This window comes from Malus sylvestris, chromosome 8 (genome assembly GCF_916048215.2).
Source record: "Malus sylvestris chromosome 8, drMalSylv7.2, whole genome shotgun sequence".
In the NCBI taxonomy this organism is placed as follows: Eukaryota; Viridiplantae; Streptophyta; class Magnoliopsida; order Rosales; family Rosaceae; genus Malus; species Malus sylvestris.
This window is the reverse complement of record NC_062267.1, coordinates 16,258,837-16,278,443: the sequence shown is the minus strand read 5'-3', so window position 1 is coordinate 16,278,443 and position 19,607 is coordinate 16,258,837. Positions and strand designations below refer to the sequence as shown.

The following is a 19,607-nucleotide window of genomic DNA, read 5'->3' as shown; positions in this document are numbered from 1 at the left end:
AGTGGTTAACAAGGGGTAATAAAAGTAAAAAAGCCAAATCAAATATCAAAAATCAATCAATTATAAAACATATCATCAGAGATTAAAATTAAACAGACAAGAAAAGGAAAAAGAAAAGGAAAAGCAGTTGGCTTGGCTTTGTCGCCAACCCATAAACGAGCCCTTCACTTCTGTGGCGCATGAAAGTTGTTTAACTTCCAAACCCTAAATAGAAATGCCCTTCAATTGCTCTTCTGATGACTCTCTCTCTTTCTCTCTCTCTACTTTTATATATCTATATACCTCCTCCTCTCTCCCTCTCTCTCTTCACCATTTCACAAAGAAAGGAGGAGAAAATAGAGAGAACAAGAATACTGAGAGATATGGGAAGGGGTAAGATTGAGATCAAGAGGATTGAGAACTCAAGTAACAGGCAGGTGACCTACTCCAAGAGGAGGAATGGGATTATCAAGAAAGCAAAGGAGATCACTGTTCTATGTGATGCTAAAGTATCTCTTATCATTTATTCTAGCTCTGGGAAGATGGTTGAATACTGCAGCCCTTCAACTACGTAATGACCTGGTTCATGTTTTTTTATGATCTTTTCAAAAACATTCTTTAGGTTTTTTGAGTTCTTTTATTCTAATTTATTGGGTCTGTTTCAAATTAAAAAAACAAATAAGCGTACTTTTTGTTCATATATATTTTATGAATTTAATTTATTTTTGGTGTGGTGAAGGCTGACAGAAATCTTGGACAAATACCATGGACAATCTGGGAAGAAGTTGTGGGATGCTAAGCATGAGGTTTAAGAAATTCTCTCTATATTTTCATATATTTTTTATTTTATTTATCATGGAAGATCTGCTGGTTTCTTGCTTGTCTTACATGATTTTTTTTCTTTTGTTTTTGCCAAAAATATGTTAAGAAACATGAAGTGTGATTTGTAAGAACAGATCTACAAATAGGATGTACTGGTAGTTCTCTTGCTTGCTCTCCGATGGTTTTTCTATCCTTCTTTATTGCAAAAAAAAACTGAAACTATGTGAAATGTAACATCTATTAACAGATCTGGTAATAAAATGTTATTCTCTCACTTCCTTTTCTTTGCAAAAAATTAAAACAATTGAGTCCTCAGTTGTGAATGCTAGTTTATAAAGCACGCAAATAAAACAAACGTCTTTTCTTGATATATAAAAATCTCACTATGTACCATTCGGTCCCTTGATTGATACAAGGCATAGAAACATGGGTTTACGCACTTTTCTGCTAGCAGATCTGCATATGAATTAGACCCTTTTAAGTAGGTTTGTATATTCCTTTTAATAGTAAATTTGGATATTATAATTACAGGAAAATGATTTTTGAATGCCCAGTTCTCTTTCTTCACATCCATGTTTAAAACTATTACTTGATTCTCCTTCGTGTTATCAGATTTAAATTACAAAATAAACGGGGTGTGTGTATGAAAAAAAATGGGTGTGTGGAAATCATTTCCTTAATTATAAGTTTTCTTAATATATAATAAATTTGCTTAATTAACTTTGAGGGTTTGGAACAAATATGATAAACTTGTGACAGAACCTCAGCAATGAAGTGGATAGAGTCAAGAAAGACAATGACAGCATGCAAGTAGAGCTCAGGTAGTTTAATTTCAATTATCATCATCTCTCTCTTATGGTAGAACATATTAATTTATACCTTATATTATATATACTGAGCATATATAAATGTATGTGTGTGTGTGTTGCTGCAGGCATCTGAAGGGAGAGGATATCACATCATTGAACCATGTAGAGCTGATGGCCTTAGAGGAAGCACTTGAAAATGGCCTTACAAGTATCCGGGACAAGCAGGCAAGTTTCTTCCATTATTCATGCTTCAAACAGAGTGTGTAAATTAAATTTAGGGAACTTTAACGAAAAACCATATTTTTACACTAAAAAGTCAATTATGGTACTATTCACTTTACCTTTTATTTTGTGTTTATCATTAAAATTCAAAGTTTTCAAGCCTTTTCATTAGTTTTCCTTTAAATTTATTATATATGTTTATAGTTATATGTTGTTGTATACTTAATTGTAGGGTAATTTGTTATGTGATATCTTGCTATATTTTTCAATTAATTATACTAAATAGTTTTGTTCCATTTTTGTCACAGTCCAAGTTCGTCGACATGATGAGAGACAATGTACGATGAGTCTGATTAATACCTTGAGTTCATTTGAATTTTAAAACAAATATGCATGAATTCATGATATCATATTTTGCCTAATTAGTTTTTCTTTGCTGAATGATCAGGGAAAGGCACTGGAAGATGAGAATAAGCGCCTCACTTATGAGCTGGTAAATAAGTAAACGCATCCTTTCAAACTGATAAGTGAAGGCATACATGCACACGTATACACAACATGCATATATATGTTGAGTTTGTGTTCACAATTTAGATGTCGTACTTTGAGAAGCTATACGTGTAACAAGTGGGTTTTATATTAATCAATATAAAACTATTTCTATCATTTTATAAACAGTCTCGGTGTGCTTAATTAATTAATGCAAGGGAACTGATTCTTAACTTTTTTTTTTTTTTTGGTCTCTCACTCTTTTTATTTTTTATTATTAGATTGAATAAATTAGACAGAATAATGAGTAAATTTAGTAGAGATGTGTGAGAGGCTAAAAATTATGTGTTTATTATTTCTTTTATTTTTAAACTATTGGAATCGCAATGTACGTAGACTGCATCTCACTAATAAAGTTGAAACTCACCTATGAAGGTAGGATACGGTCCATCTTTATTATTGTATAATGCGATCTATTTGACAATATTACTCTTTAATCTAGCAATAGAATTCAATTCAAGTCAAAAACACTTTAGAAGGCTAGGTTTATCATCAAGATACATATGAACTGAATTGATCGAATGTTAACCTGAATCAATTTGGTGACTACAGATTTTCAAGGTCATCAATGACTGTGATATTGAAACATGTATATATATACACTATAACCCAGTTTTGTGTCATTTGATTATATATACATTTTTTATTTTTCTATTGAGAAAAAAAAAAAAACAGAAAAAAAAGTAAAATACTTGCAACAAGTTTCATATGCATACTAAAAACTTTTGCTGGATAGGAGAAGCTGATGTTGTGGGCATGATTTGCAGCAAAAACAACAGGAGATGAAAATAGAAGAGAATGTGAGAAACATGGAAAATGGGTATCATCAGAGGCAGCTGGGGAACTACAACAACAACCAGCAGCAGATACCTTTTGCCTTCCGCGTGCAGCCTATTCAGCCAAATCTCCAGGAGAGAATCTAATTAGATATATCTTGCATTTGCATGCTCTTTCTAACTAGTTATATTATCTCTCCACCTCTCTCTCTCTTTTCATCTGTCAAGGAGTTCTTAAGTTTATGTCAGATTTCCAATGGTTTGTAATGGAATTAGCTTCGTTATGAGGCTTTGTTGTGAACCTTGTAATAATTAAGGCGTGCATGAACTCGGTTTGTGGGAAAATCACTATTATGTGTGCTCCAGTGCAACATGTACTTGTGTGTGTTTACCTAACTTTATGTGCTTAGCTATACATATCTCTCTCTTCCAAACCCTAGATAAGAATCTTTCTTTGTGTTTATGTTTTGGCAAAGTACATTCTACACCTTGCTTGCTGCGTTTATAGCTTGAAAATGCTTCTCTAAAAAGCATTTTGTTTGTTAGACCCTTGATTTTGTTGGAAGTGTTTTTGTAAGAAAGCATCTCAAATTTTTCATTAGGAAATTAAGTGCTTTGTGGAAAAGCATTTGGAAGTTTTTCGTACTTCTCATGAAAAGCATTGTCAAGTGCTTTTTAGAGCTCGTTTGGAAGTGCTTTTAAAATGATTGAAAGTGTTTTTGGTGAAATTATTTTTGAGTTCTAAAAGCACTTCAAGTGCTCAATGCAAGAAGCACCATTGATGTGTTTTTTGCAAGAACTTTAAATGCTTTTTCAAGATTCACTTGCATTTTTACTAAGAATCGGTTTCAAAAACACTTTCATAAAAAACGCTTTCAATAATTTTATAAGCACTTCTAAATGAGCCATAATCTTTTTGAACTAAAACTTTTTAGAATTTTCTTTTATTATTTGAAAGCGCTTTTAACCATCCTAATTTCTAAACAGTTTCAAACATGACTTATATGATCGGCTCTAAAAAGCTTTTCGGCGTATATGGAACAATCAGGCTGAAATTCGAGTGCATGAATTTCTTTGACCTTTTGAGACATTCTTCTGGCTTATTTAATGGTAATTTTGGTTATATGAAACTCAATACTTAAGGGTAATATTTTGAACCTCTTTTTATCTCCTTCTATTTCCTTCAGTTCACTTTTATATGCCTTCAAATGTGTATTCAATTGAGATTTTGATGATTTTAATGGAATTTGATAGAGTTTCTATATAAAATTTTGAGTGAAATCCTTTGAATTTTCTAGAAAGATGTGAGATTTTATAATGCTTAAAATACACTATGAAATATCTCTAATTCCCTCGAATTTCCCAACTTTTTATAATCCTTTAAAATTAATTTTTAATTGAATACACCTGAAATATTATAAACTCTTCTTTAAAATCTTGATTGAATACACCTAGACTTTCAGAGATTCGCTTAAAATCCTGATTGAATACCCCTGAATTTGTAAAAAATGAATAAAATATCTCAAAATCTCAATTGAATACCCCACTATAATCCAATCCTAATTTACTTTTTCGAATAGAAGATGCATCGTGTACACTACATTTTCAAGCTAGAAATTTCTTTTATCAAATTTATTAGATGCTTGACTAAAAACACAAATTCAACTAGATGTGCTTATGTGACTACTAAAAACCAAAGTCAACACTTATTGTATAAGTTTATACTTTGCACATTTCAAATGAAGCCTTAATCGTGAGGACTTACATGTAATGAGTTCACCGTCACTTAATGTTTTTTGTCCAATAATGCATTAACATGTGCAAGTTTTTCTCCACATACCAATATATTATTAGATCAGGACACCAATAATAATGAACTCGTTCCATATAAATTACTCTCCCTTCATAACAAAACTGAAGAAAGATCATAATATTGTGAAAGATTACAAAGATATCAGAAGACCACAAAAGATTGCAGTGGAAGAAAGCTAGAGAGAAGAAGATGACCGAGAAAGAAGAGAAGGAGAATGAGCTTCAATATATTTTCATTAAGTTTCCAAAACAATAAAATCGAGTATATAAGGACAAAGTATAAATGCCTAGCTTATGTGGCAACTCTATCTAATCCAACTCATTACACAATGGTTATCCTATCTAATTACATCTCATTGAACTAATGACACTTGGATCTCTAATATTCTGTTAATACTCCCTCTTAATCTCAGCTAGGGAAACCAAGTCTAAGATTGCCACAATGCTTGATGAAAATTGGATTGTGCAATCCTTTAGTAAGAATATCATCCACTTGAGAAATTGTAGAAACATAGTGCACTATAATATCCTTCTTTTGAACCTGCTCTCTAACAAAATGATAGTCAGTGTCCAAATGTTTTATTCGAGAATGGAACACTAAACTCAAAGCCAATGCAGAAAGATTGTCACAATGCTAAGGAGGAGGAGAATGAAGACACTCATTCAGATCCTTTAGAACAGACCTAATCCAATAAACATCAACTGCACATCGTGCTAATGACTTATACTTTGCTTCAGCTGAACTTCTAGACACAGAATATGCTTCTTTAACTACTAAGACACATGGGTATCACCAACAAACACAACATATCCAGTTATAGACCTTCGAGTATTGATATTTGGTACCCAATGAGCATTAGAAAATGCTGAAATATATTCAGATGATGGAGTGTATGTATGTCCAAAATCCAAAGTACCTTGGGCCTATCTCAAGATCATTTTAATAAGAAATAAATGAGCATCAGCAAGCCTAGTCATATATTGACACACAACATTAAAAGAATGAGCATTGTCATGTCTTGTGAAAGTCAAATACTGCAATGCTCCTACCAAACTTCTGTACAAAGTTCGATCAGTCATGAGATTGCCTTCTGAAACCAAGAATTGAGTGTGAGGTTCAGAATGAGTAGGAGCTATTATGAGTAGTCATTCCTGCCTTAATCATAAGATCCCTTGCATATTGTGACCGATTGATAAATAGACTTCCATCTTCCTTATATTGAATTTGTAAACCTAGAAAATATGTCAACTTGCCTATATCCTTCAAATCAAACAATTCACCAAGCTGTTATAATCATTTGAACTTTACAGGTGTTAGAACCTGTTAAAATAATATTGTCAACATACAAGAGTAAGATGATAATATCTGGGCTATATTGAGAGATAGTGAAACCAAACGAAGGTAAAATCCTTGTGAATTTGGAATTCCAAGATATAGGAGCTTGTCCATATAAGAACTTTATCAACTTATATACAAAATTTGGACATTTGGAGTCTATGAAACATTGTGGTTGTTTCATATATACATCCTCTGCCTAATTTCTATCTTTTCATCTATGTTTTTATTTATGCATTTTTATGTGGTGAATTGTGTATTAGTGTTAAAGGTAGGAGGTAGAAATTAAAATTTAGGATTAGGTGTTAGATGTTGTTTGAAATAATAAGAACTTGGAAACATAAGATGTTAAGGTTATTGCTTAAATTTATGAATGGACATGTATAGATTTGGTAAATTATTCTTCATTTAATAAAAGGTTGCCTAGAAAGTGTGTGCATCATACTCTTAACCATGAAGGAAAATATTGAGATTTATATGGGATTTCTAGTGACTAGCATGCATATACAATTCTAAATTTATATACATAAGCAACGGAAGCATATTAACACCTGTTATCAAAGGTATAGTCATGCAAATCCCCTACAAGAAGCATAGGTTCATATATGATGCATCAAACAAAATATTGAAGAACAAGAAGGTTGAGTTTTATACCTCTTGATCTAGACTTTAGACCAAGGTTGGACCGCCTCCAAGCTCTTTGTTCTTTGAACTCCTTGAGTCTAGCCTCCCTCCTTGCTTCCTCCACCTTAAGGATTTAGAGCTCCTTGGTTCTCCTTAAACCTCCAAGTGTAGAAGACCTCTAAAGATCCACACCCACTAATGTAGTGAGATGGATAAGTGGATGACCAAAAGGGGATTACATGACTAGTTAGAATCTCCCTTTGGTGGCCGGCCTTGTGTGATAAGAGAGAGAGAGAGAGAGAGAGAGAGAGAGAGAGAGAGAGAGATGTTTTCTTTTTTAGGCTAGAAAGACTCACATAGAAACCCTAATGAAACTTTTTCACTAAAACTCCTTCACAAAGGCGAGACAAGTGAGGCAACAAATTGACTTTCACCATTTTTTATTTCTCACTCTAACAGCCAACCCTCTTATTGTTGGTTTGTGATTTGAGTTTGTATCATTTTAAGCCATCCTATTCTTGAATAAAAGCTCAATGGGTCCGAAAGAACCCGAACATTTCTTTAAGCCCAAAACAATCTTTCATCGTTGTAGACATTGAAATTTCGGTGGCATAAATGTTAGCCATTGCATTAAGATCACATTTGTAAAACATTAAAATTTTAGTGTAATAAATGTTGACCATTGTATTAAAATTACAACCTTCATTCACTTCACCTACAACATACACCCAAGTTTCACCTACAACACCCACCAAAATTCATCTACAACACCCACCAAAAAAATTCACCTACAACATCCACCAAAACAAATGGATGGTGGTGATTCATTCCCAAGGCCTATAAATAGGCTCCTCCATCAAAGAATCAGGGGAGGATTTTGGCATACACTTTCTCTACTCCCAAATTGGAAGAGAATTCACACCACACCAAAGCCTTGAAGCCTCGAAACTCTGAAGCTCTCAAGCAAATCCCGAAGGATCAAGAAAGCCCTCTTCGTTCTTCGTGAAATCCTCCTTCAAGATCAAGCCCTAACGCCCCCCTTGAAGAACTTCCACCAATTCAAGATCAAGCCCCGACGGCCCTTGAAGAAGGTGTTCATCAATCCATCCAACAGTTCATCCAAGATCGAGCCTCGACGGCCCTTGGATCAACAACACGATCCACAAATTTACACATTTCAAAGATAGAATCAGAGGATAAATTTGTAGAAGAGATTGTAACCCCTAAATCATTAATACAAATATTATTTTGTACACGTGTTCTTGTCTCACTCATCGCAGGAATTCCCGTGTTTACAAATTTGGCACGCCCGGTGGGACAGGTCTCTACCTCTCATCTCTATCTTTGAATCCGCAACAAGCACAAATGGCGTCAAAAAAGGCCCGAGTTGTTCCCGCTGCCGATGTAAGAAACAAAAGCGTCATCACGGCAGGGGGCATCACTTCAGGCATCATAACTCGAAGCAAGGCAAAAGCTCTTTCCGCCGCCTCTTTCGCCCCTTCATCAACTCCGCCGAAGGCACAAGAGCACTCGAGGTTCGAAACGGTGATCACCCTGGCCTCGCTCAGGGCGCCAAGAGAGGAAAGCCAGAGGAAGTATTCTGAATCCTTACTTTCCGATGCCGACCCGAGCAGCGGCATAGCTATGCAAGTCATGGTTACTGGAACAACTTCAATTGAGGAGCAGCTGGCTCAGATGAATGAAGCAATCGCAAAGCTCACAAGGACTGTGGAGGAAAAAGACCTGCAAATCGCAGCACTCGTTAACCAACTAGATGCGAAGCCCGATGAAAAAGTCAGGCAAGGGGATAATCCAGTAAAGAAGGAAAACGATGAGGATGAGGAACCTCCATTGGAGAACGTCGAAGAGACGCTGAAGCCAGACCAAGCGGCGACACTCATGGGGTCTCTCTCTATCCAGCAGCTGCAGGAGATGATCGCCAACACCATCAAAGCGCAGTATGAAGGAAGCTCACATGATTCCGTACTATACTCAAAGCCCTACTCCAAGAAGATTGACGCTTTGAAGATGCCGAGGGGTTATCAACCACCAAAGTTTATGCAGTTCGATGGAAAGGGGAACCCGAAGCAACATGTCGCCCACTTCATTGAAACCTGTAACAATGCTGGAACAGAAGGAGACTACCTCGTCAAGCAGTTCGTGCGCTCGCTGAAAAGTAACGCCTTTGACTGGTACACCGACCTCGAGCCCGAGTCTATCAACAGTTGGGATCAGCTAGAAAAGGAATTCCTCAACCGCTTCTACAGCACGCGCTGCACCGTAAGCATGCTGGAGTTGACCAGTACGAAACAGTGGAAGGAGGAACCCGTCGTCGACTACATCAATAGATGGCGTTCATTAAGTCTGGATTGCAAAGATCGGCTTTCTGAAACCTCTGCCATTGAGATGTGTGTTCAAGGCATGCACTGGGGGTTACATTACATTCTCCAAGGCATAAAACCAAGAACGTTTGAGGAGCTGGCAACGCGTTCCCATGACATGGAGCTGAGTATCGCCAATCACGGAAAGAATGAGCCGATCACCCACTTCAAGAAGGATAAGGTGTTCGCCCCGAGTGTGGACAAGACTGGAAAAAAGCCTGCCAAGGAAACTTTTACTGTCAACACTACCCCCATCAAAACCCCATCCGCGCCTATCAAGACCACCTCTGCGCCTATTAAGATTTCCTCCAAGACCAAGGAGACAAAGAGAAGTGAGCCTCCTCGCACCCAAGACAAGTATAAAAACACCCTGAGAGAGTTGGAGCAAAAGACGTACCCTTTTCCTGACTCAGACGTGGATGCGATGTTAGATGACTTGCTGGAAAAGAAGGTAATTGAGTTACCAGAGTGCAAGCGCCCTGAAGAAATGAATCGAACGAACGATCCTAGGTACTGCAAGTACCATCGTATCGTAAGCCATCACGTGGGCAAGTGCTTCGTCCTCAAAGAACTCATTATGAAGCTAGCGCAACAAGGGAGAATCGAGCTAGACCTTGAGGACACAGCCGCAACACATACTACTATGGTGGCGTTCGGATCCTTCGATCCCGTGCCTCTCCAAACGACACCCGACCATTCCCATCAATGTGCAAGCTACACGGCGCCTTCTACACAACCATCGCCGGGGGCAAACGAACAAGATGCGTATACCGATGATGATGAAGGATGGACATTGGTGACCTACAAAAAAACAAGGAAACCAAAACCACAAGCCACAAGACCAAAGGTGGAACAAGTGAGAAAATACCGTCGCCGCAACAGTAGGAAGCCTAAAAGAAACGTAAAAGTCAATAAGCCAACGTATGCTGGGGAACCTATGGAGCAGGAACCACGCATTCCTGTCTCCTTGTACGAGTACTTCCCGAATGACTTCTTCCAACAGTGCACAATCGCTGCATGCCATATGGTCGAAGTAGAAATGGAAGAACCTTCAAAAGGCAAAGATATAACCACTGAGGGAGAAAAAACTTTCACGCTCGAAGAAGGTCTGCCAACACACTTTAGCATTGAGGAAGCGTTACGATTACCAAAGAAGGTGCGAATAGCATTAGCAGCTGTCTTGGAAAGTCCCAATGAACACGAAGGGCAAGAAAGCAAGAACGAAGGCTTGAAGCCTCGGCCACATGAATGTGCCACATGTTGTGCCATCGAGGACGCAATCCATTTCACCGATGAAGACTTGCTGCTAGGATCCAAGCCTCACAACCGTCCTCTCTTCGTCTCTGGGTATGTAAAGGGGCACAAAGTCAACCGCATGCTTGTGGATGGTGGGTCAGCCATAAACATCATGCCAAAGTCGACAATGACTACAATCGGCATCAAGGCGGATGAACTGTCCCTAAGTCGTCTACTAATCCAAGGCTTTAATCAAGGAGGGCAAAGAGCGATGGGCATGATCCGAGTGGAGATGACTATTGGTGAACTCAAGTCGAGCACGATATTCCACGTGATTGATGCAAGAACTTCCTACGGCTTACTCTTAGGAAGGCCTTGGATCCATGCGAATGGAGTAGTACCGTCCACCCTTCACCAATGCTTAAAATTCTACCGAGAAGGAGTGAAGGTGATCTATGGCGACACCAAACCATTCACTGAAGCCGAATCACATTTCGCAGACGCCAAGTTCTACATGGATGAAGACATGGTGCCCGAAGCTCTTCCAAAAGAGATCAAATCCACGGGCAAAGCAACACCTAAAAAGCAGGAGCGACAAGCCATGCCTAAGAAGCAAGAAGAAGAAGTTACGCCGTCTCCAAGCAAGAACGATAATGAGCTGGCTAAACGTGCAACAACAAAGGGGAGTAGGACGCCCTCAAATGGACCAAACACACCCGTCTTCCGATACATCCCGATGTCGAGAAGAAAGAATGGTCAATCTCCGTTCGAAACTGGAGCAAACAAAGCCGATGCACAGAGGCATATGGATAATGTAAAGTTGATCAAGACGAATGCAGTTTTACCTCTGACACAGCTAGGCGGCACTAAGGTCGCAAGACTACCACAAGGCTTCATAAAAGCTTTACCAAAGGGGGTGGAACCAAGCTTTCTCCCAACCCAGAGGACCGAAGAAGGTTTTGATCCAAACGCCTATAAACTCATGTCGAAAGCTGGCTACGACTTCGCTTCTTCTTAGAATCATGGAAAGAAGGTTTCAAACACCATTAACAATAAGGAACGTGACCTCACCGAGACTCAAAAGAAGTTGAAGAAGCACGGTTACGGAGTTGATAACAACAAAGCTGGACTAGGCTTCACATCAAATGCACCCGTGAAGATTTCAAGCAAAGCGAAAAATGCTAGCACTCAACACATCAGCGTGAGTATTGAACAAGATCATGATGAGCCTAAATCCACCCCTTGGACGTCAGTCTTCGATAGGATGAATCGTTCAAGACCCAGAATGTCAGCACTTAACCGCATTGGTGGTCAAAACCGAACCTCCATCTTCAAGAGACTTAACATGCCAGCATCCCAAAGCTCTGTTTTTGAAAGGTTGTCGAAACCTAAGAAGCAAAGCAACGCGACTAGCTCTCTTCCTCATCAGTCAGCTTTGGAAAGACTTGAAGACAACAAGAAGTTTTCTAGAAATAGGAAGACCACGTCAAAGGAAGAAAAGCTCGACATGATAGCAAAAAAATGTGATATTCGAAGCTCAATTCCTTCAAGGATGAAGCGCCAATCAATCTTGGAGGTGGACACAAATGGACCACTAAAAGTAAGAAGGCGCACCATCATCCACACTGGACAATCTTCATGCCGACCAGCCCAAGAGGACGACACCGAAGAGGAATTCCAAGATGTCTTCCACATCACGATCCAAGAAAGCGAAGAAGATGAGATCCCCGAAGAAGATGTCACTGCTGCGCCACCACAACTGGAGGATGGGGGGCAATCCACGGTCGATGATCTCAAGGAACTCAACTTAGGCACAAAAGAGGAGCAGAGACCTATCTTCGTGAGTGCGCTGCTAAGTGCGGACGAGGTAGACGAGTATTACCAACTGTTATCAGAGTACAAAGACGTCTTTGCTTGGACTTACAAGGAAATGCCCGGCCTTGACCCTGTCATCGCCGTACATCATCTTGCAGTTAAGCCTGGAACGAGACCAATAAAGCAAACTCAAAGGCGCTATCGATCCGAGCTCATTCCACAAATCGAGGTAGAGATTGACAAGCTAATCGAAGCAGGCTTCATTCGAGAGGTGCAATACCCCAAGTGGATCTCCAACATCGTCATCGTCCTTAAGAAATCTGGACAAATACGTGTTTGTGTAGACTTTCGGGACCTCAATGACGCTTGCCCAAAAGATGACTTTCCCTTGCCGATCATCGAAATCATGGTGGACGCAACCACTGGCCATGAGGCACTGTCATTTATGGACGGCTCTTCTGGATACAATCAAATTCGTATGGCTCTCGAAGATGAGGAACTAACAGCATTCCGCACTCCAAAAGGTATCTACTGCTACAAGGTGATGCCCTTTGGTCTAAAGAACGCTGGAGCCACATATCAGCGAGCAATGCAGAAAATCTTCAATGACATGCTACACAAAAACGTAGAATGTTATGTAGACGACGTGGTGGTCAAAACAAAGAAAAGATCAGATCACTTGAAGGATTTGCGAGTAGTGTTCGAAAGGCTGCGAAAATACAACCTCAAGATGAACCCGTTAAAATGTGCATTTGGCGTCACCTCTGGAAAGTTTCTCGGCTTCGTTGTCAAGCACCGTGGCATTGAAGTGGACCAATCAAAGATCAAGGCCATTCAAAACATGCCCGAGCCAAGAAACCTGCACGAGCTGAAAAGTCTACAAGGACGACTAGCCTTCATCAGACGCTTCATCTCCAACCTTGCAGGGCGTTGTCAACCGTTTAGTCGACTCATGAAAAAGGATGTCCCGTTCGTATGGGACGAAGCGTGCCACAACGCTTTTGAAAGCATAAAAAAATATTTATCAAGTCCACCTGTCCTGGGGGCGCCTGTGCCCGGGAAACCACTCATATTGTACATCGCCGCTCAGGAAAGTTCAGTGGGAGCACTCTTGGCACAAGAAAACGAATTCCAGAAAGAATGAGCGCTTTACTACCTGAGTCGAACACTCACCGGCGCTGAGTTGAACTACTCCCCAATAGAAAAAATGTGCCTTGCCTTGGTGTTTGCCATCCAGAAGCTCAGACATTACATGCATGCTTACACCATCCACTTGGTTGCTAAAGCTGACCCGGTTAAATACGTCATGTCCAAGCCAGTTTTGACAGGGCGACTAGCTAAATGGGCGTTGATTCTCAATCAATACGAGATCATTTACGTCCCAGCTAAAGCCGTCAAGGGACAAGCATTAGCGGACTTCCTTGCCGATCATCCAATCCCAGCCGATTGGAAAATCTCAGACGACTTGCCTGACGAGGAGGTATTCTACATTGACATATTCCCGAGATGGACGATGTTCTTCGACGGATCCGCACGAACAGACGGAGCGGGGGCAGGAGTAGTATTCATGTCGCCACAAAGGCAAATACTACCTTATTCATTCCAACTAAGCGAATTATGCTCCAACAACGTCGCTGAGTACCAAGCACTAATCATCGGGCTCCAAATGGCGATCAACATGGAAATCACAACCCTTGAGGTATATGGCGACTCCAAGCTCATAATTAGTCAACTCTTGACTGAATATGAGGTGAGGAAAGACGATCTCGTCCCGTACTTCCGACTGGCAACTCAGCTGCTACAAAAGTTCGAGGCCGTAACACTAGAACATGTGCCGAGGAAAGAAAATCAAATGGCAGATGCTCTCGCTAACCTAGCCTCGAGTATGACACTAGGAGAAGACGAAGCGGCAGACGTGCCAGTTTGCCAAAGATGGGTCATCCCCCTCGCCACCGAAATGCTACTAGATGATACAAATGTCATCTCGGTACTTCCAGTCGATGTTGAAGAATGGAGACAACCATTGATTGACTACTTAGAGTATGGAAAACTTCCAAATGATCCGAGACACCGCTCTGAAATACGTCGACGAGCACCTCGCTTCCTCTACTACAAAGAAACACTCTACCGGCGCTCTTTCGAAGGAGTACTTCTGAGATGCCTACGTGAGGAAGAAGCCAATCAAGCCATGGAAGAAGCGCACTCAGGCGTGTGCGGGGCGCATCAATCTGGACCAAAGCTACATTTCCAGCTCAAAAGAATGGGTTACTACTGGCCAAGCATGGTGAAGGATTGCCTGGAACATGCCAAAAGGTGCCAAGCCTGCCAATTCCACGCCAACTTCATTCATCAACCACCTGAACCATTACACCCTACAACTGCTTCATGGCCATTCGATGCATGGGGACTGGACGTCGTGGGACCAATTACTCCAAAGTCATCTGCAGGAGAAGCCTACATCCTAGCTGCAACAGATTACTTTTCCAAGTGGGCTGAAGCCATACCCCTAAGGGAAGTAAAAAAGGAAACTGTTGTCCGTTTCATCAAAGAACATATCATCCACAGATATGGTGTGCCTCGCTACATTATCACGGACAATGGAAAACAGTTCTCCAACCGACTTGTAGACGAGCTCTGTGAGAAATACAAGTTCAAGCAGCACAAGTCTTCCATGTATCATGCTCCGGCCAACGGTCTCGCGGAAGCATTCAACAAAACATTGTGCAACCTCTTAAAGAAGGTGATCGGCCGAACAAAGAGGGACTGGCATGAAAGAATAAGCGAAGCACTTTGGGCATATAGGACGACGCATAGGACTCCTACCCAAGCTACCCCTTATTCTCTCGTATATGGCGTGGAAGCTGTTTTACCGCTAGAAAGTCAAATCCCCTCACTTAGGATGGCTATACAAGAAGGCTTGACTGATGAAGAGAATGCAAAGTTGCGCCTTCAAGAGTTGGAATCACTTGACGAAAGAAGGCTCGAAGCTCAACAACACCTGGAATGCTACCAAGCACGGCTATCCAAGGCATTCAACAAGAAGGTCCGCCCAAGGTCTTTCCGAACTGGAGATCTCGTCCTTGCATTACGAAGGCCTATCATCACAACTCACAAGACAAAAAGCAAGTTCACATCAAAGTGGGATGGACCGTACGTAATACAAGAGGTCTACACAAGCGGCGCCTACTTAATCATGGCAGAAGACGGCTTGAAGATCGGTCCCATCAATGGCAGATTCTTGAAGCGTTACTACCCCTAAAAAGGCGACGACCAGACTCCTTGCCTGCATGAGCCTAAACTGCACACGGCACAAAGCTCCTGGCCCGCAAGAGCATAAACTGTGTACGGCAAAATCATCATCAAAATCACTATAAAAAAAAAAAAAAATAAATAAATTCATCGCTCATTTGAACTACGTTATGACTTGATCCCTCATCAACCGGGGGTACGTAGGCAACTTGAAACTTCAAAAACTTCAAGTACAGTCACATCATCAACAAAAACACAAATACTTTGAAGAATAAAGAGCAAATGCAAGAAGGCGAATACTTCATTTCTTTTAAAAAAAAAAATAATAATAATAATAAAAAAAAAAAAAAAATAGAAAATATTACTGGAAAGATATGTCCCTAAAACTACGGAGGCTATCTTGAAGCAAGCCTTCCAAAGTCTTCAAAGTCTCCACCTCGGTCGGAGACAAGGTGGGCAAATCCATAGCCAGGCCTTTCTCTTGTTCTAGACGTGAGATCTCCTCATGGTGCTGAGAAAGTGTAGCCCTCTGTTCTGCAAGAACTTTTTCAAGTTGTGATGCTTGGGTTCCCAACTGCTCTCGCTCTCGTACCAACGCATCCAGACGCACCTGGACGGAAGCTAAAGAAGCCTCTGTGACTTGATAATCTCCCGAAGCAACTTGCTGAGAAGACCGGACTCGGGCCAAGGACAAGTCTATCACTGCAAGCTGTTGAGCTCGATCATCTGGGCTCAATTTCTTCAAGGAAATAGCGCGCAAGGAAGAATACTCAGTGGAGGCGGCCATAAGTTCGGCAATCTTGTTCCTCAAAGACGAAGAATCAACATTAAGGTTGTCAATCGTAGAAACAAGCTTCGACAAATCTTCTTCGAGCAATGAAAGGTCTTCCAGCGAACACTTCGAAATCCTACTCTCAATATGGCTTTTGACATCCAAGGCAACGCGAAGTTTGAGGCGATGGATAAATTGCTCGGTACCATTAAGGTTCGGCCCTCTCAAAGAGATCGCAGAACTAGCTGGCAAAGGTGCTGGACGTATGATGGACTCTTGTACGCCTTCACCTACACACGGCAGGCTTGGAAGATTGGGCGAATTTTGAACGAGCTCTTCACCGGGCGGATCCCCAATCTCCCCGTCTGTAAGCAGATTGCCTCCAAGTAGCATATCCATATAGGAGTGAACACCCGCGGCCGCCAAATCAAAAGGACAAGAAGGCCCAACCTAAAGAAGACGAAGAGAGGTGTTAGAAGCAAAAGCTGAAATAAGAATAAGAAGTCATGAGAGAGAAAGAAATGCATACATCTTTCTCTGAAGACACACGACCATCGGATTGGGGAGGCCTAAACACTTCTTTTTTTTTATGACGAAAATTGACATCGCTGTCAACCTGAGCAACTTCAAGAGGTCGTTTGTTTAAAACTTGTTGGCGCCGCGCAAAACAAGTCCATCTTCATACGAATCAACCTCGTCACCCGCCTCTTCAGAAGCATCCAAATGGTGAGGAGATGAGCACAAACGTTGACGGACTAAAGCCACAGGTCTGTCTTGCAAGGGAGTTGCACTCACACAATCAAAAGGTACCAGCTGCATATGAGTCGCAAAACTGCCTTCTTTCAACGCATCGTGGCGTGAATGGGAAGAATTATTACCACTTGCCATCCCCAAATCCTCATGATGTACCTTTGACCACCAATGCGCGTAAACACGAGTCACTGGATTACCCCTGAACTCGTCCTTGGCTGGCAGGGTGATATAAGCATTCGTAAATGCACGGGTACAAGACTCCCAATGCATATACACGGCTTGCAAGGATTCTGATTGGGCCTTTTCCTTCAGCCTACCCGGCACATTTTGGACAAAACCAAATTGCCTGCTAAAACGGTGAGGATTGTACGGCTGAACGACGCATCGGTTTTCTTGCCGCAAAGAAACATACGCTGAGCGAAGACTTATGAGATAAGACAAATCTGAAGAGCGAAGATGCGAATCATCCATAATGCCTCGCCGTACTGAGCCAACTCTCGCCAGGCGGTCCATTTTTAAACCTTCACAACTTCTAAATAGTGTTTGAGCCTGCGAATCATCAAGACTCCTCGCAGAAAGCACACCAGAATACTTCGTCATTAAAGGCCCCAACTTGACTGAAGTAAGAGAAGAAGGACCTGACTTGTCTAAAGTTGACGAAGAAAAATGAGTGCCAAAATACTCACCCAACCAACCATACACATAGTGGTAAGGGAGCACCGCAGCACGATCTTCAGTGCTTGCCAAGTTCGAAATAACATTCAAGCCGTCGTAAATGTTGGCTAAAACTGGAATAGCAAGACTAAAAGATTCGCCTACAGCCATCTTGCTAGCAACTTTGAAGACTCCGGGACGAATGAAGTTGACATCATCCTTGGGGAAAACAAACTTACAGAGCCAACAAGCTAAGAGAGCGGCTAAGTAAGATTCTTCTAAGTGCTCTGACGCCACGCCACAATCCTCGAATGCCTTCAACTCAGCAGAAGTACGACGAACAGCTGGACCAATGACACCCGACGGGTCCGAGTCCCCCTTAGGCCTGGTTGTCTTGTTACGACCGCTTTTCTTCGAAGGCCTCTTGTACTTCATGGCATCCCAATACCAAAATTGGATCCATGAAGAGATCTTCACGCCTGACTTACCTGGGGCCTCTTGGAAAAGCTTATGGTATGCCCCAAACAAATAGCGGCAGCTTGCAGGTAATCCTCGGCTGTTGCGATAAGAAAACTCTTCCACACTATGAACAACCTCATCGTAAAATTGTCCCTGGATTGGCAAGCCTCCTATTTTATGGAGATCCCAAAGCGAGATCGACATCTCCCCTCGAGCCGTATGAAGTGTGTTGGTCGCTGAACACCAATGCTCGAAGAATGCACGAATGACGGAAGGATATCGGTCATAACTGAACAGAGATGCATATACAGCATGATAAAGGCCCGTGTTGGTAAGCATATCTTTGGAACGGCTCAAGACATCTTCAAGCCATTCCCAATAAAACTCAACAAAGGCGGCTCCTCCAGTAGTCGACAAGGTGCTACTCCAAGCCATAGCTCCGCTACGGATACGATCGCCAAGAAGCTCAAACGAAACTGAATGATTGTCACGAACATGGTGCGAATGGTTCAAGATAAGACTCATCGATGTGCATGCCTTTTTCTTTGCATTCAGTCGAACAGAGTCTACCACATCCCAAGGTACTTCAGAAGACCACGACTTAATATGCATGGAATTGTCTTTTGCGGGAAGGGCAAGCGCCTTGGGGCCGGTAAGTGGCGCATAAAGCTTTAACGTCGTTCCACTATCCTGTGAATCGCCTTCCTTTGCAAGAATGGTGATAGTGTTGCTTTTAAAACACTTGAGAAACACCATGACTGCAACAAAAAAGTCAGCCACAAAACTTGAGCAGGGCGGCAAAGAAGGCAGCTACAGGGCGGTCCTTCAAAGCACGCTGCAGTGGCAGAGGAAACCAAAATGCTACGCAAACTCGCGACGGAGCCCCGCTGCAGTCTCTTGCACAGCTCCACACGGCAGCACACCACCGAGGGAAAACTGTGATCAAAAGGCACTACACAGCGAAACCTCGTTGCAGTATCTGGCACACCCACGACCTGCTACCGCGGCTCTAAAAGCTTCGTGAAGATCCTGGCGTCAAGCTCTGCCTTCTCAAGATCAAAGATTCCTGGCATCATAGCAAACAAATCCATCAGTGGGAGCACACACATCGTGCATATATAAAATAAAAAAAAACAAAAAAAAAAAAAAACATTATATTATGTTATATTTACACATATATGCATGGTGATGAAACAAGTGCACGGTTTGGTGAGGGGACAAATCAATTCCCATATATATGTACATGTGTGCATCAATCACAACCAACTTCCATATATATATATATATGCCGGCAGTACGATGGGACAACCGCCAGCCAACTTATATATATATACACATGCAAAGCGACGGGACAAGCCA

At 41.4% G+C, this 19,607-nt stretch overlaps 2 protein-coding genes across 3 annotated transcripts; one reads left to right on the top strand and one right to left on the bottom strand.

Annotated features, from left to right (window-relative positions):
• Positions 1-268: 268 nt before the first annotated feature.
• On the top strand, positions 269-3,591 carry LOC126632113 (agamous-like MADS-box protein MADS9). Of its 2 annotated transcripts, none has more exons than XM_050302347.1 (7): positions 269-550; positions 719-785; positions 1,561-1,622; positions 1,736-1,835; positions 2,141-2,170; positions 2,281-2,325; positions 3,118-3,246. In XM_050302347.1, exons 1-7 carry the CDS (start codon positions 363-365, stop codon positions 3,139-3,141), a joined length of 516 nt encoding a protein of 171 aa, XP_050158304.1. In that variant the 5' UTR covers positions 269-362; the 3' UTR covers positions 3,142-3,246. The 2 variants fall into 2 exon arrangements, with proteins under 2 accessions (XP_050158304.1, XP_050158303.1); XM_050302346.1 differs by having other exon boundaries at positions 271-550; positions 3,149-3,591.
• A 13,098-nt stretch (positions 3,592-16,689) lies between these two features.
• On the bottom strand, positions 16,690-19,341 carry LOC126632112 (uncharacterized). The gene is made up of 2 exons (XM_050302345.1): positions 16,912-19,341; positions 16,690-16,832 (listed from the first exon to the last, which is right to left on the bottom strand). The coding sequence occupies exon 1, from the start codon at positions 19,002-19,004 to the stop codon at positions 17,025-17,027; it is 1,980 nt and encodes a 659-aa protein (XP_050158302.1). The 5' UTR covers positions 19,005-19,341; the 3' UTR covers positions 16,690-16,832; positions 16,912-17,024.
• Between the last annotated feature and the right edge of the window lie 266 nt (positions 19,342-19,607).

Bases quoted from the DNA above. Each gene is read 5' to 3' on its own strand.
- LOC126632113 (XM_050302346.1), top strand. From the start codon at position 363: ATGGGAAGGGGTAAGATTGAGATCAAGAGGATTGAGAACTCAAGTAAC. The intron at 551-718 runs GTAATGACCTGG...GGTGTGGTGAAG, and splicing joins TACTGCAGCCCTTCAACTAC to GCTGACAGAAATCTTGGACA. The intron at 786-1,560 runs GTTTAAGAAATT...AACTTGTGACAG, and splicing joins TGTGGGATGCTAAGCATGAG to AACCTCAGCAATGAAGTGGA.
- LOC126632112 (XM_050302345.1), bottom strand. From the start codon at position 19,004: ATGGTGTTTCTCAAGTGTTTTAAAAGCAACACTATCACCATTCTTGCA.